General features: G+C 40.7%; 1 protein-coding gene across 2 annotated transcripts in view; it reads left to right on the top strand.

Annotated features, from left to right (window-relative positions):
* Positions 1-17,568, top strand: part of PCNX2 (pecanex 2) — a 155,207-nt gene that overhangs the window by 117,202 nt on the left and 20,437 nt on the right. For both annotated transcript variants that reach the window (XM_033055014.2, XM_033055015.2), the window contains 2 exons: positions 11,093-11,346; positions 15,627-15,860. In XM_033055014.2, coding sequence (XP_032910905.1) covers positions 11,093-11,346; positions 15,627-15,860 — 488 coding nt within the window. The remainder of the gene's footprint in view (positions 1-11,092; positions 11,347-15,626; positions 15,861-17,568) is intronic.

Below are 17,568 nucleotides of genomic sequence, written 5' to 3'. Positions count from 1 at the left end.
ATAACTATTAAAATTGGAGATGTTCCTAACATTTTTCAACCCAAAACCAGTTTTCTTTAAGGAAAAAAGAAAACCCCCCAAAAACAGAACAAAAAACCCAACCAAACAAAAACGCCCAAACCAAAGTAAGATTCCTTCCCTGGAAAATATCCTATGTCAAACCATGCAAGCAAGAAGTCGGTGCTGAGATGGTCTCTGTCACACTAGCACACTAGAACAGCAGAGTATAATCAAGGTGACTTCTCAACAAGGTTGAGTGTGAGAAAATAAGTGACAGACTGGCTCTTTGAATGCACTTAAGTGTGGGAGGATTAGACTAGGAAACAACACGTGTGGGCTCAAGTCTTGACTCTGTGATAGACTCCATGTAGGATGTTGAACAGGTTGTGGTGAATGCTTCATGTTCACTTTACTTCCTCTGTAGTGAGGGTGAAGATAACACACCCCTGTGTCCTCAGCAACGTTATGTGGAAAGAAAACAGTAAATCCCTGAGACAGCTTGGTATTGTAGTATCTCATGAGATGCTTATTCAGAACAAATGCAAATTGTGAGGAAGAACAACTGAATAAGAAGAAAGATAATTTATCAGCTTTATAATTTCTTGTTGTTAATGATGATTGTTGAGGAATACGTGGTCATGCATGTGTGGTTCTGAGGGTCACTTCAACTGCCAAGAGATCTATGCAAGTACTTTTGTATTCATCTTCTCCTTGGATTTCCCCAAGTGGTGCTGCTGTGTCAGGTATAGGTACTTGCAGTCTAACTTCCAAAATTTATCTTTGCTGTGTTAACATAGTTCAGTGTGGGATTTGAAACAAACAGAAGAAAGAAATCTTCCCGCTTAAATTATAGGAGTTTTGTGAGATGGTTTTTCTTTTTCTTTGTGCAGTTGCACCTTACTGCTGGGTCACTCTCTACCATCACCAGGCAGTAGAAGAAAAGTACAGTAATTTCACGAATACAAGCCGCACCAATTTGACCAAAATTTTGGTGGAAACCCGGAAGTGCGGCTAATATTCCGGGGCGGCTAATACATTAACAAAATTCTAAAAGCTGCCAACACGGAAGTGAGAGCCCGCGGCAGCCCCAAGGCAAGCTGGAGCCCGGCCGGCCCCGGCAGAGGTGGGAAAGCCTGGCAGAGGCGGGGCCAGCAGTGTGGGGGGCGGGCGGCAGAGCCTGAGCCAGCAGGGCGGGGCAGGGGGGGCGGCAGAGCCCGGGCCAGCAGGGCGGGGGAGCCTGGGAGAACTGGGGCTAGCAGTGCAGGGGAGCATGGCAGAAGCAGGAAGGCCGGCGGGTGGGGCTGCCTGGCAGCGGGGGAAGCCCAGCAGCATGGGGGAGCCCGGCAGTGCGGGGGCCTGCAGTGCCGGCCAGGGCGAGGAAACGCGGCGGCGGTGCAGACGGGAGGGGGCGGCCGGCGAGCCGGGCGGCGGCGGCGGCAGCCCGCCGGCAGGGCTAGGGAACGCGGCACGGCCGGCGAGCCGGGCGGCGACGGGCCGGGCTAGGGAACGCGGCGCGGCGCGACCGGCGAGCCGGGCGGCGGCGGCGGCAGCCCGCCAGCAGGGCTAGGGAACGCGGCAGCGGGGCGGTGCTGACGGGAGAGGGGGGCCAGCGAGCCCGGCGGCGGCGGCAGCACCACCCGGCCAGCCCCGCCGAGCCGTGGCGCTGAGCTGGGCTACCTGGCCCCGTCGGCAACCATGAGCGGGCCAAGCCTTCCTGGCCCCGCCCCGAGCCAGTAAAGCCCGCTATGCCGCAATCCTGTTACTAATTGGCCAATTTGTGAAAGCTGCGCACGGATTCTCGCGACGAACGAAAGTGCGGCTAATATTCGGGGTGCGGCTTATCTATTGACAAAGACAGCAACATTGTCGAGGCACCGGAAGTGCGGCTTATAATCCGTGCGGCTTGTATTCGTGAAACTACTGTAAATATTGGAAACAGATGAAAACATATGAGAGGATGCTTGAGCCATGTGCTAGCTGGATGAAAAGATTGGGGACCTAGCAGACAGGTGTAATGAACTGGAACTTGAATGGGGAACAACTGGGTAGTTTTGTTGCAAAGTGATTTGGGGAGACTTTCTTTGATGTTGAGCCAGGATCATTCACAGCCAGCAGGTGCCATTTGGCACTTGGATCTGAGAGCAGAGCTAAAAAATTTCAGTGTGCCACCTGTCGAGGCATCTCTGTATTCCCTAAAATCACAGTTTAAGTAATTAAACGTGTCTGAAAGTTGACCTTTCCATGCAAATTGCCTAATGCTGTTCAGTGTTAATTAACTGTAGTTAATACTGTTTTACTTTCTGAATAGATCCACCATGTCTGCCGGATGCAAGAGGTCTTTAAATTCAGCTGAGGCTGAGCCTCACAGCCTCTCATGTCTTTCATAGACTGCTGTTGAGAGCCAGCTGAGCTCCCAAGAGGAATATCCTCTTTCCCAGTCTCTCTTGTGCTCCGCAGAGGGAAGCTAGTATCCTGCAAAACACCTCTTTCTTATCTGAGTCTTTAATGGACCTGGACCAAGAGAGCAGCCACAAACTGAACTAGAAAGTGATGCCATTTGCTGGAGATGGAGAAGAGTGGGGAAATGATGGTTTCACCTAGATTATCTCATCCTCAGTACAAATTTAGTTCCCTATGCCTCCTCGCCCTCAGAGTATCAATGGGGGAAGAGGCTACTCAATATTAGAGGAGGAAGTAGGAGGAAATAGGAGGAAAATGGACTCCCTCTCTTTTCTGAACCCACTGGATAATTGTATTCCAAGGATAAGACAAAATTTGTGGTTATTTTGGGTCATCACAGGCATGGTATGTAAGGAAGTTTTCTGTGGTTTTCAGAGTATTTGGTCAAGGATGGGAACAGGTTATGGGAACAGGAACTAGGAGTGTGTGTTTTGTTATTCTGTTGTTTGGCCTGGAACAGAGAAGCTGTGTAGGGTTGAATAAAGGAACTTACCTGAGACAAAACCAGCTCAAACATGTAGCATTTGCTATGCAATGTGAGAGGTGAACCCCACTGGACTGTGCAGAATGAGTGCCAGAGAAATCACACAATTTACAAGCCTACTTAAGGATGGACCAGGAGTGGCAAAGGAGCCCAGAGGGGAACCGAGCACAAGCCAGATAAGGATGCCTGGTTCTGCCTGATGCAGACTACAACAAAAGGCTCATGGACTCCAAAATGTGAGCAGATAATCTGCTGTGTGTCCAGTGGAAACTTCCTGGGGTGATGTGCTGACACCAGAGGGTTGTTTATGTCTCCAGGTAACCCATGAAGGCTTATGTGCTTTAGATAAACTATACGTGCCTTTCCTGTATGTGGTTTATCCTTCTGCCAATAAGGAGCTGGGCTGCTCTGTTGAGGCTGCAGGCCACAGGGGTACTCAGGCACTAGTCTGAGTAAAAGGAGCTAGAGGGGCTGACCTGAATGCAGAAGTCTATAAGGGAATGAACCAAGGCTATTCAAAGGAAGTTCTGTGAAAGCTGAGACTGAAATTCTGCCTTGGAAGGCATTCCTTGCTCCTTCCCTTGAACAGGATTGCTGCCTGCTGGGACAGGAAGGTAGAACAGGCTTCCACCAAGCAGCACCAAGAGACATCTCCTGTGTGGACTGGGCATATTCTTACCCACTGCAAATCTTGCAGAGGGCTGGTGAATACAGCCTGAATACCGAACACAGTAGGAATTCCTTCTGCAGAATGAGCAACTGTATGGAACTGACCTGGAAGAAGCTGATGGTTTACAAAGTCAAGTGGCATCCTGCATTCCTATATTTAGTCGTCTGGCTTTTTACACTGCACTGTTTTTTACAGGGGACCCTAATTCCTTTCATTGTACAGAATGGAGTTTCCCACAAGGGGGAGAAAAGGGCTAGAGGAGGAACTTGTAATCTGTAATTTCTGAGCTTTGGCTGCTTAACTTCAATTTCAAACAAGTAATTTTAGTTGAGGGCCCCAAAAATCTGCTGTTTCTTAAATAGGAAATCTGTGTTTACTTTGGAAATGAGTGAATCACAACAGTGTTCTCTGTGACTGTTTTCTGTTTATGACTAAACCAAAAGCAATATTTGCATTGTGGAGCTCTGGATTTTCCTATGGGTGTTTCTCCTTGTGGTAGCTGAAAGGCTGTGCTGGCAATACTGGTATTGCCCTAAGTGGGGTCACAGAGCCTTCTGAATTTAAGTAGCAGGAGGTACTTGCTGCATCCCCAGTTTACCGTCCATCCTGATTGAGATTTGGCATTGTAAGTGACTGATCCAGATGCGTTTCTAACTGTTTTAATAGAAGCATTTGTCTCGGCTTTTAAGTGAAAAAACAAACGCAAACAAATGCCTGCAGGCAGCATAAGAAGGTACAGACCGAGCAGACTGAAAGAAGACTCAGCAAATCTGGGATTCCTTTCATCTGTGTTTAGTCCTGTTTGTATTAAACACCTTGGATGAATTAGTTTTTCACTCTTCCATTGTGTAGACAGAGAGGGGATGGCCTCCATTGTGTTATTCATCCAGAGTATAATGCAAAGGGGAGGCTCAAGACCTCCCGGCATTGACAGGAAATGCCAGCTCCTCCTTTCTGGACAGCAAAGGGAAGGTAGAAATGAGCTGAAACCAGGGAAACACTTCTAAGGAGCTGCAAAGAGGAGCTACTTCCAAGGAGTGGTGTGGGGGAATTGAGCCCTTCAGTAACTTAACTCTGCTCTGTGTGTTAGACCACAGCGGAATGCTAAAAGCAGCCTGCCAGAAGAAATACATATCATTTAATTTGAAAGGAAGAGATGGGAAAACACACAGTCAGGGAACAAGCAGAAACAATGTCAAAATATCTCCCTCTCACGAGTTCCCTGTAGAACAAGGGAGATTTAAAATGTTTTCCTGTTTAGTCTGTGTGTCTACAAAGTGTCTTTTGGAGAATATTCATTTAGGCATTACATTTGTAGAAACTACTTCCTGATGGTGTTGCTGAAGTCTTCAGGAGCTGTTTTCTAACTCCTGCACAGTATTCTTCAGTCATTTAATGAACTTCTAAATCTCTGCTGTGATTTTTTGCATGTTGCACGTGCAATATTCATGCTTCACTTAGAACTTCATTAGATGGATCAAGGCAAGAAGCGCAGAGCTGACGCAGATGTAGTTGTACAAAGTGGCAGGCAGCTGTGGCAGCAGGATAGGATTGCCTGTGGGGCTCTCTCTGTGCTAGCTAGATTATTTCCCACACAAAATGGTGTATGAAAGCAGCCAGTTCAGGCTGTGTGCTCTAGGCACAGTTGTGATGTCTAATGACGGTTACTCATTTCTCACCATGTGTATGGTGCATAGTTTTATTACAGTAGCAAGTACATTACCAGGGTAAGGAATATTTATTTGTGTTTGATTTTTGTGTCTGAAGGCTCTGTAGCACTAGGAAAAATCATTCTTTATTTAAAGAGTAGTTGCAACTTTTATTTTTTTACAAATCACTTCTTGCTTTTGGGAAATGAAAGCGCCCACGTTCATTTTTTTCCTGAGACCACACTTGAGGTTATGTACCAGAACATTAAAAGGTATTTGTAAATTGCAAAGAGTTCAGAGAAAAACAGTATTTTTTGACACATCCCTTGGGGGAAAAGGTTAAAAACTAAAAGTGCAGTGTTTGTGGGAAAGAACAAAGACTAAGAGACACAATTCTTGGAGATACTAGAAACATGGACAGAAAGGATGCAAAGAGATTTCTTTAATCTTGGTGATTTAATTGGGAAGAATAGCATGAAACAGGGAAGAGGGTACTTTATGTTAAATGCAGGGAATCTGTGATGTATAAGCCTTTCTAGGTGTATAATGATGCTCCAACAGTGGAAACCATCTATAAATTTCAAATAGGCTTAGAATAGTTTCTGTAGCACATACTAGAATAAATATTTGATGTCTTTTTTCCTTTTTCTTCCTTTCACTATTTTATGTGTATATATGGGTGCACGTGAGAAGACTTCTGGAAAGAAGGAAAATGTTAAATGCAGTGCAGCCTTTTTACTGAGAAAATATATTTGCCAAAACCAAAATATTGCATCTTGCACTACACTGCAAAACATTTGACATGGGAAGTTTTTGTGTTATTTCATAGCTGCAAGTTTAACACCAAACATCTTTGGAGAATGCTACCTCCATGTGGTCTTTCTTAATGTGTCTCTATGGGCCAAGAAAAGGAAAGGTTTCTGAAGAAAGGGGATGCCTGTTATTATACCACCTGATCTGGTTTGGAAACCAAATTGTTTTTCAGGCATGCAAGCACCTGAAGTAACTGAAAGCCAAACCACAGTTTTATACCCAACAGCTTTGATGTTTGAGGAATTGTTACTGTTTTTTAAGTCCCGAAATTTTTCTTTGAAACAAACTGAGACTATCAGAATCTATAAATTACTGTTCTTTATCCCAGTTCCACAAGCAAAAGAGCAAGAAGGAGCCAAAAAAGTTGCAGGTTTCCAGGATGTGTCTCATTCTGAGGTTCATGACTTCCCATTTGTGAGCTCAGTTCACTCCTCTTGGAAGTATTTGGCATTTTGTGTTTCTAGCACCATATTTGATGCGTGTTTCAGTAGACGATGGCCTTCCAATGGCTGTAATTATGCTCACTATGCTTTTTCTGTGTGATAACTTACTGCTTTTTAAACCTCTATCCTGAGCAGAAAAGAAATTCTGGTTGAGAAGAAGCCTTATCCATCAGAATTTGGGAATAGTTTGATTTGCAGCATAAGCTTGTTGAAGCAGAGCCAGATAATTCTACTGTAATGCATCTATTTTTAAGACATTATTGTGCTTGGTTTTGCCAAACAAATGGTGGGCAACCAGGCTTTTTTGTGGAGTCATCTGTGAAGAGGCCTCTGCAAGGCTTAGGAAAGGAGTTACCCTGGGCATGACCCCTTTCTGTGTATATTTGCAGCCTTTACTTGTCAGCAGTCTTCAGTGCTCAAGCTGTTGCTACCTTCAGCCACAATAATTAGTCCCTGTTCTGGATGTGTTGTTTAACTGAAGTGTTTTACAGAAATTAAAACTGCTCTTAAAGTACTGTAAGTATGTGGTTGTGTATTGGATTTTTCTTTCTGACCCCTCAGATCTTGGAAAACGCTTTTCACCCCCTGAGTTTTCAAAATTGAATTCAGAAGTGCACAATGGTTTCAGCTTTTAATTCTAGAAGGCTGGGTGATCATTCAGCTAGGTGTATTTTATCCTCTTGAAGCAAGATTAGTCTTCAGTTTCAGTTTTCTCATTTCCATTTAGGTCAAATCATTCTGTCAGAGCACAAGTCTGTCCTCAAATCCTGATGTGTCAGGAAAATACAAAGAGCTCCAAGTTCTCACCCTGGCTTTCTCCTGAGCTCACACAGGCTGACCTTGCTTTGTTCAGCTGGCACATGTTTTTTACATTGATGGATTTTTGGCAACTCTCCAGTGTTAGATATCTTACAAATGAATTGGTCACATCTATACTTGCAAGGGTCAGAGTGAATAACTAAACTTAAGTGTAAGTGCATGAGATTACTTTCCTTCTACTGCAGAAAGAAATGTAAAAAAAATGTTTTCCCTCTGATTTTGAAATGACTAATTACTAGTGAAAACATTTTCCTGCATTTTAATATTTAATGGTACTACACTTAATTATTTTGCAGAAGTCAAGTGCACGTTCTGTTCCCTGCTCTTTGGTTTTATGAATAATTCTCTCAGAGTTGCTTGAACTTGCTAATTTTTTGAGAAGCAATATAAAAATTGTCATTTAAATCATCAGCTTGTAGCACATACAAAAAAGTCCAGGGCTAGCCTTCTATAAGAGACAAATTCAAATGCTTGACTTCATTTGCTGTGTCCCTTCTGGCTCAATGCATAAAGCTGAGCACATGCTCTTAGTCTCTGTGGTACCAGTGTCTGGAGTAATGAACCAAAAAGGATTGATGTACGCTCTGATAAATGAAATTTTACAGTAAAATGCTAATCTGGCACTGAAGTCCAGCCAGTGCATTAAGGACTAGAGCAAGGTTCCATTAACAATGAGAGGAAATTACTGGCAGTTGTTCTAGAACTGACTACAGGGATTGGAGGGAACCAACATGTTCTTGAGCATCAAGCCTGAATGTTGTCCTTGTAGACTTAAGTCCTTTCACTAGATGTTGTTTGGAAATACTAATCAGCAGGAATGAGAATTTGGTGTTTTGCCAGAGTACTGGCCATGGCTCAGGTTACACCTTTAAACTTAAGAGGTATACCCCAGAGGCTCCACAAGCAGTGAAGACACCAAATCCCCAAGGTGGTAGTGCCCAGGTCCATCAAACAGCTTTTGTTAATCAAGTGCATGTTTGCCAGATGTTGAAGAGCGCACTCCTGAGTTCATTCTTTGGAATAAATCCATAAACAGACCACATGAACTTTTTTTGTTGTTTCCCATAGCTTTTGTAATAACACAGTTCCTCTTAGAATGACTCTTGCTCTTCAAGTTCAACATTGATTGCACCCCCTATAGTATAATTTTAACTCTAGCTGATTAAAATTGCCTAGTAAAGGCAACTTGGAGGCATTTTAACCTGTAAAATTACAGGTTAGAATTAGCTAAGAATGTAAATAATGTTCTGGCATCATCTTCTGTTTGTAATGCATGTGATGACAGTTTCATTTAAACATTGAGAGTCTCTTGAATTCACCTTTTCTTTGCCTTACCATTCTCCTTGGGCCTGTATTTTACAAAATTTGTCCCCTAAGAAAACTAGTAATTACAGAAACTGCAGTAATAATATTTGGCATTTATTGAAAGAGGCAGTAGAGTAGAGGAGGTAGAGAGTAAAGCCTTCCATAGAAATAAAATTTGATATTTCCATACCAAAAGATAAAAAACAAAAAAAACCTCCTAGGATAGTTACATAGACTGAGCAAAGTCTGTTTGTAAATCCTGTTGTTCTAGAGGGATCAGGGACAGTTGTTCATTGTTTTTTTCATTTTTCATCACTTGCAAACATTTGGCAATATTTAATTTTGCACCTGGAATGAAGATGTATCTTCTCTTAAGTTTAGTGTAATACTGAAAGACCTTTAAACTTTCAAAAAGAAACGTAACAGCAATAATAACAGCACTAGCATGGAGGATTTGTTTTAGTCTTTTCAAGCAATGTACAAAGGAATGTTTTCTGTGCTTTGGTTTGAATACAATGTCTTCTGACTTGATTTCACAGAATCATCTGCTGACCCAGAGTAGTTATTGGTTTTTTTGGCTGTTGAGCAGTAAGTGTTAATTCATGTAGAAATCTGTGAAATATGAAGCAGAAGCAGGCCACTTCATGTCCAGTCCAACTGGAAATGTCATCCTAATAGGTCGTGTTTTGTACTTGGCAGTATTGAAAAGCAAGATGTTTATATTTGGATGACCTGATGACTTTTAATAATTTTTCATATTGTATATCCCTGAAGTATATCCTCTAAGGAGGAAGGCATATCAGTGTGTGAACAACATTGGGGTCACAGTGTAAATTTTCATTTGTGGCAAACCGAACAGAAAACTCTGGAATATACTGAATCTTTTTCCTCCATCTCTGAGAACTACGATCCTGTTTTTTCTCACATATTTCCTTTCTTTTTTTCTATTCTTTTTCACTTGTGTGTTTTGCTTGCTGCACACATTTTAGCAGATGCACAAGCACTTCTTTAAGTGGTAACCCATATTTTAGCATATTTTGTTGTATTTTGAAAGGTTTTTCTTAGTGAGGAGAAAGAAATATTCTAGATGCTACTTCTGTTGATACATGCTGAAGGTCACAGGCTGTTGACCAGAATTGTGATGGGACTGGAAGAGACAGTTGAGGGCACAGCAGTTGTCATCCTGCTCCACAGAAAGGCTTTTGGGATGTTGCCCTGCTCCAGGCTCTCTTTTGGGGTGCTGGCAGACTGCAGGGAATTGAAGCTGGCACTGTGTTCTTTCCTGGCTGAATGTTCAGGTGATGAACACAGCCAAATTCTTCTCCCATTTAGAGTGACACAACGGGTCTGTCGGTCCTGCTGGGGAGGGTGCTGTTGAACTGCAATGCAGTGTCTCACATCTTCCTCTCCTGTTGAGTCTGTTTAGAAGCTGATGGAGTCAGCAGTCTGTCGGTGATACTGAACCTCTGGCAGTGCAAGATGTGTAACTTGCATCACACGAGATGCCCTTGAAGGATGATTTATGTACAACTCAGTGGGGAGAAAGTTCTGCAACAGCCTATGGAGAGTAAATTTTAAAAAGAAGCATATATCAAGAACATAAAACATGTATTTTGAGAATACTGGGGGGAGAACATGGGTGTCTGCCTCAGTTTTTATTAGTAGTGCCCTATATGGTATAGAAACTGCATTCATAGAATTCAAATCCACAAGGGCTTGGCTTGACCATCTAGTGTGCACAGCACAGGCTGAAAATGCAGAGTCTGCATTATTGCTTCTGCATCTGCCTCATGACTTCTTTTTGAGGTGACATACCCTTTTTAGAAAAATCTGCTCTACTTTGATCTAAAGCCTGTGTAATAGACTAATTAGAAACCTGTTCTGTTCTTGTGATATACTGCCACTAGTGCTGTTCATTAGAGATGTTTGATCCGGAGTAGCTTTTACTCCAGAGGGAGAAAGAACAAACCAGTAGATGTTATTTTTGGAACTTCCTTTCCAAGACAGTTTGCTAAAACCCAGATTTTACAAGTGCTCTGGCACACTAAAATTTTTCTTTGGGTCCAGTAAGTTAGTTGAATAAGCAGACTGAGACCGGATCAATTTGCTTAATGTGCCCTATGCAGTGAGACTCTTTAGTGTTGCTTCCTGGTGAGTTTTTATGAAGGCAGAAGCTGTGGTCTGTAGTTTAGCTGAGTTCAGAACCCATTAGAACTAGAACATTAGATCAGGCCCTTTTACAGGTGATAATAGTAAATGAGCAGTGTACAGCCCTTTATTTGCAGCTGCACATGGCTCAGTTAGCAAATCGAGTGTGCTGCCGTAGCTCATTCTTTTTTACCAAGTGCCTACAACCTTCAAACATACTTTGAATGTGAGCTTGCAAGACATCTTTTGTTTCCTCCTCCCCAAATAACTGGCAGCACACTGTCTCTTTCTTGCTGCCAAGGGACATACTGCCAGCAGAGAGAAGTGGAAGCTATAACAGAAGGAGATGAAGACAACGAAGGCTGTTGCTGTTGTAAGCCTGGGCACTTGCCTCACCTGCTGTCCTGTAACGCAGCCTTCAACCTGCGCTGGCTGACGTGGGAGATCACACGCACCCAGTACATCCTGGAAGGATACAGCATCATTGACAACAACGCTGCCACCATGCTGCAAGTGTTCGACCTGCGCAGAATCCTGATCAGATACTATATCAAGGTAAACTCTTTGGAAAAGTGCACTTTGTTTCTAGCCAGGTTGGTCAAATAGAATGAATGCTGTTTGTCTGCAGAAGAAAGCATTTGAATTTTTTTGCTTTATGTTTATCCATCTGCACTACAGTCCAGCAGTCAGACTGACTTGATGTTAGATCATAGACCCATAGAATCATTTAGTTTGGTCTTAAGATCACCCAGTTCCAACCCTTCTCCTATGGCAGGGTCACCTTCCACAGGAATAGGGATAATTATTTCATGTCTCCCTTTGCTAAATTTAATTCTGATCACTTATGCTTACAGTTAGTACTGGCAATGGCAGGCATGCTTCAGTGGAGATCAAGAAGGTGAGTTAGCATCCTGTAGTGATAAAGTCAGATGAAATGTTCTTACTTATGTTCTTACAACACTTCACTAACAGTTTGTTATTTCTTCTTGCCTTGGCCTTTCTACTGTTTCTTTATTTTTTTTTTTTTTATTTTCTGGAAAAGAGAAGAAAGGTGTTAACAAGCATAAAGTTCTTGGGAAACTTCTGAAGAGCTGTTTCTCAAATGTACTTTTTTAGTAGTGCAAACCCCCTTCTTACCTTCTGTTTTCCATATATACCACAACACATTTGAAGTTGCTTTATTCCATTGATTACACAGCAGTTCATTTACACCACTTCTATATTCGCATTATTACTAAGATCACAATAACCACAATGACTAGATACTAATTTGTCAAAATAATTGAACCTTATAGTCTAGCAAGAGATCTTCATCCTCTGCCAAAACAATTCCCAATCCAGCAAATGAAGAATTTGTTGAGCTTACAGTCTTCTACTGAAACAGCAAGAGCCAAGTGCTGCTTTCTATGCTACTGGTACTGCCGTGAAGCTAGTTGCTAAAGCTCCAAACCAGCCCTGACATCTCTTTTCTCCTTACATGTCTGCAATTGTAAAAATCTGTCAGCTTCAGAGAGAGGCCTGTTGTAAATAAGTTAATCACCATTTTTTGCAAATGAACCAATGAAGTAAAAACAAGCTCATTGCCTTACAAAGCTGCTTTGATCATGCATTTGATTACTTTTGGGATTTCATAAATAATTATGCAGGCAGTACAGCCTGGTAACCAACCTGCTTTGTTTAATAAACTAATTAGAAATAAAACTGCATGTGAGCATGATTTTTTAATTTTAGAAGTGGGGTTTGTGGCTATAAATTGTTTTAAAGCAACATAGCTAAGCTAAAAAAAACCAAACCAAAAAGCCAACTCTTCTTTAATGAGTATACTGCTACAAATGCTTTGCTTTACTTTAAAAGGTAACCTGAATAACTGGAACATAAACTGGTGCTAGCTGGCAAATGACTCAGCTTTTGATGGGGAATGAGATTGAAAAAATCCCAGTCTAAGCTGCAATCAGATTATCATTTTATTAGTTTAAAACAGTGAAGAATTTTGCTTTATAAATTGGAACTGTTTTTGTACCTTGAAATGAATTAATATATAGAGGACTTGTGGGAGTGTGTTCCATCACCACATGGGACATAAAACTTAACTGAAAGGTAGTTTGGAGCTTCTGCTTCTGGGCACAGCTGAGAAGCAGCTGGCATAGATAAGATGGCTTAGACAGACTTGCATCCCATGTGATACAGGTGTGGTTAGTTGATCCTGCTTTGAGTAGAAGGCAATGGATTGAATGCTCTCCACATCACTGAGGTATGCTGTGGCTCCATCTCCACTCTATGCAGAGTTCATGTGCACTACTGATGGCCCTGAAAGCATGAAAATCAAATCTCTTCTTGTTGGATGTAGCTGAGCCAGTATTATTATGCTGCACTGACAGAGCTTCATTCTCAGAAAGGTTGGTCTTCTCTCTCAGGCTGTTGGTCTGTTTAATCTACTTCTCTTAACAGAAGATAATAATAACCTGTTGGCACCTTCAACAGGGCTCCCTTTAGTGAAGAAAGGGTGCACTCAGGAAATCTCTTCTCTAGAATGTCACTTTCCAAAATAGAGTTATCTGGGTATTTTCTCCTTGTATTTTTAAAGTAATTAGTTTTTTCCATAAACTGGGGCTTTAAAAAGATTTGGTAAAATCTTCAGTACAGCCTTGGAAGGTGAGCAGATTATATTATGTGTTAGATCATTTTTTTTCCGTTTATTTAATGCTTGCCTCCAAATAAACAGTATCAGACACAGAGGTGAGAATTCATTCATTCCCCAGCTCTTTCTTCTGGGAGAATGAATCTAGATGAAGACCCTGTGCAGTTTCACGTGAACATTTTAAAAGTCCTTGACACCTTATTTTTAACAGTGTGAAAGTAATTGTAAGAAGAACTATAGATAAGGCAATATTCAGGTCACATAAAACACAAACTCAAAAACCACTTAGACTGGAGTTTCTGCAGGAACTGCACTTCCATTGCATTGAGCATTTTGAATGTTTCTGGTTTATTCTCTGTAGCTTACAATGTTGTAAACATTTACCATATTGTTTCAGAAACATCATATAGCTGAGGATGTACTTGTGAACAAAAAAAATATCTTGTAAGAGTTACTGAGAATAGAATTTAATTGCGTGACAGAAGATTTTGTTGTTTCTGTGTCTGATTGCAAATCTGAGTTTTTTCCCAGCTGAATCAGCTTCTTTGTAAACACAGTTGAGGATAATGAAAAAAGCAAAGTCTATCTCAAAAATCAACAAAGAGAATGTATACTTTGTTTTAATTATACTTTGTTTTAATTCTTCAATCCTTCACGAATAATTATTGTATTGGTCTTTTAAACAATGAGTTGCACTGAGCATCTTATTCTTAAATCATATTTCTTTCATTTGAAGTTTCATTGACAGCCTAGAAATGCATACATTTCTCATTATGGAAAGATTTTTATTCCCCACAAATAAAGTGGGTCAGCTCCTGTAGCCCTTCTGCATATATTTTGAAATAATTTCCTGCCCAACTACTGTGATACTTTTCCCTTGTGCCTCTTCCATCTCTTCTCAATATATTCTTATTTAAACATCTTCTAGTATTCAAGAAGTCTGTATATTTGCTGAGTGCTGTGTTTTCAGCTCCTATTGTTTCTGCATGAATCCTTTTCAAGGAGTGTGTTTTTCTTTTCATGCAAGAAATTAACGATCCATCCTGTCTGTATCTGTCTGACTTGTCTTTTTCCTCTGAAGCTTGATTCTCCTCTTACTTGTATATTTTTGTACAATTTGAAAGAAAAACTGTGGAGAGCATTTGGAGGTTTTTAAAAGGGCTGGTAGTGCTTCTGTCCTTTTTAATCCATCATATTTTTATTTTATACATTTATTTACTTAGTACTGTTTCCATTGACTGGGTAAAGTGGAACTACATCATCTTCAGTTATGAATCATACTTGTTCCTTGTTTGCTTTGGTATCCAATTCAAAATTAATATTATAAAACATTATAATGGGACTTTCCTGCTGATGGAACACATTGGAACTCAAGTTTCATATTCTTTTGAAAATATGCTCCAAGTTGTGTTTAGATAGAATTTTTTAAATTACTTTTTATTTATTATTATTTTAGTGTGTCCAGACAGAGTGGTTAGAAAAACTTAGAAACTCAGGCACAGATATGAGATATGTGTGTTGCTGCTTTCTAACATTATGTATTTGGTAAAAGAGCCCCTGCTGAATGCTGCTCCCCATTCAGTGCTTTAAAAGCAACTCAGTTATATCAGTTATCAGCTTTTTTACCTGACATGTAAGAAAAAAAATCTATTATTCTTTACCTCCTGCATTGACAAATAATAATGTCATACACTACATACATACATACATCTGTCACATCTCATCTTTGTGGCTTATAAAGAATTAAGAATTTTCATCCTCTGAAAACAGTTAAGTCCTCTGAGGGAAAAAGAGCCCTATTTTGAGGATGTGACCATCTACTACTGTTTTTTTGAAATATACCTAAGCTATTATAGATATCACCTTCTTTGTGATAGACTCTAGAACCCCACTAGTACTGGCATGTTTGAGTGCTGGAGCTCTCCATTCCTGTCATTGTATTGATTTTCCTGGAAAGCAGAAGGATATTTTAAAAACCCTACTTTTTTCTATTGTCTATTATCAATATCAATTATTGTCATCTTTCTAACTTTAACACTTTAGTGAAGCAATAATGGTGCTAAGCAGTAAAATGTAAGAAATAGATATGCTATTATAGTTTTTAATGGGGTCCTATTTGGCTTATTCTCTTCTGTGTAAAATATGTTGGCTTTAATCAGAATTCAGAGTGACTAATATTTACACCTTCTGCCAACAGAGTATAATATACTTTACAGCAAGTTCCCCCAAAATCCTCGACTGGATAAAAGATGAATCCATCCAAAAGATACTGCAGCCCTATGCAAAGTGGCATTACATTGAACGTGACCTTGCAATGTTCAACGTTAACATAGATGAGGATTATGTTCCATGTCTCCAAGGAATAACAAGAGCTAGCTTCTGCAGTGTTTATCTGGACTGGATTCAGTTCTGCGCCAGGAAAAGGGTGGAGGTACGTGTCAATTTTAGGTTTTTTTTAGCAGTATTAGTTTTAATTCTTGGGATATGAATATCTATATGAAATAGTGCATGGCTACTCTTTTATTTGCCCAGGATTAGTAGAATATTAAAATTTATTTTATATAAGCTTTTAGCTTTAATGTAAAAGGAAAACATGTTTTGTGGAATGCAAACAACATTTTGGAAACTACCCTTGTGCAAAAACTGGAATCTTAAGGAGCCTTAGTCTTTGAATACAGAACCAATTCTTTACTGTGCAAATTTCCAACAACGGTAATTTTGTCAGCTCTAGAAAGCACGGATATATCAAGTGCTCACAGAAGTATTGCTAGAGCAGGCTCCATTCAGAGAATGTCATCAGAGTATTACAGTTCCTTCAGTGTGGCTAGTGACTGATACTTTTGCCAAATGTCTGTGTATCCTCTTCAGAAATTTGTTTGTATTTATGTACAGTGGCAGGATAGTAAGGGAGTGCATGGCATAGGTCACCTCTGAGAGCTCGTGACTCAAACGTGAGCCACACCACATGTGTGAAACCGTGTGAAACCACTCCCAGCTTGAGAAGGTCAAGGGCAGATGTGCAGCTGTGCATTTGCATGCTCTGAGCCACTAAGCTTACTGATGGTCAGCAGTCATTTGTCAGAAATGCACTACTGTATTTCCATGGAATACTCAAAATAGCCCAGAGGGAGAGTACAGTTTCAAACAAGCATATTGCCTCAATCTAATTTTTAGATTATTGCTGATAGTGGCAAAAGTAGAGTGGTGTCTCTTTCCAGGCCATGGTGTGCTGTATTTGTGCATTTTTGCACTCAGGATCACAGACTGCACATCCCATTACTGACCTTAGCTGGTGTAACATCACTGAATCTTTCTTGAAACATCACCGAATGTTTCTGCTCCGCTTTGGTTCCTTCTCATGTCTCTGATGCTGAGAACCATTCCACCAGTTCCCCTGCATATCATTATATTGATACTGTTTGCTTTGAACTGTCTTCTGAGCCCTTTTCCACCATCTCCTCCTACTGGGAATACTTCACTTCTTTTCTTTGTCATCTCCATGTCTCAGCTCCCAAGTTCTGACACACAAAGAATTGCTTGGTGTGGGGAAAGCCACTGTTACTTGATGCCTTTCCACTTGTTCTCTGGCTTAGATTTTCAAATTCAGTAATAAACTTAGGGATGCCAGTGGACTTGAAACATAGATTTCAAAAGGCAAATTAATGGCTGCACTGGTGCCACACACACATATTTATCTTTTTGTTACATATTTTACCTTTGTTTTCTAATTCACTGACCATAGAGAAGCAAAGTTCATCTAGGAGATGGGAGAAAAAAAATCCAAAGTTCACTGCACACATAACCCAGAAAATCAATATATTTTATAGAAGGAGCTACATTCTCCATTATAATTGGTTTCAGTTTTAGAGTCAAAGAAAGCTCTAAGAAATCTCTCATTGCGTGGACTGAAATAATAATCTCTATTCTCCTGAATATTAGCATGCATGAGGGGTTGTTCGGTTTTTTCCTCCTGTTTGGTAGCAAAGTTTTCTTTGTGAAAATCTCATTAAAAAACCTCTCCTGAGCTAGTAACCATAAATGAAATGTTCTGACTGCTTGTTAAAATGGGCAGTCAGTGCCATCAACCATTTAGATAGATATTGTTATTCACTGAAAGTGTGTACCTCCAAACTTTTCCA

This window comes from Catharus ustulatus, chromosome 3 (genome assembly GCF_009819885.2).
Source record: "Catharus ustulatus isolate bCatUst1 chromosome 3, bCatUst1.pri.v2, whole genome shotgun sequence".
NCBI classification, from domain to species: Eukaryota; Metazoa; Chordata; class Aves; order Passeriformes; family Turdidae; genus Catharus; species Catharus ustulatus.
Note: the sequence above shows the minus strand (reverse complement) of the source record. Positions and strands in the feature narration are given on the sequence as shown.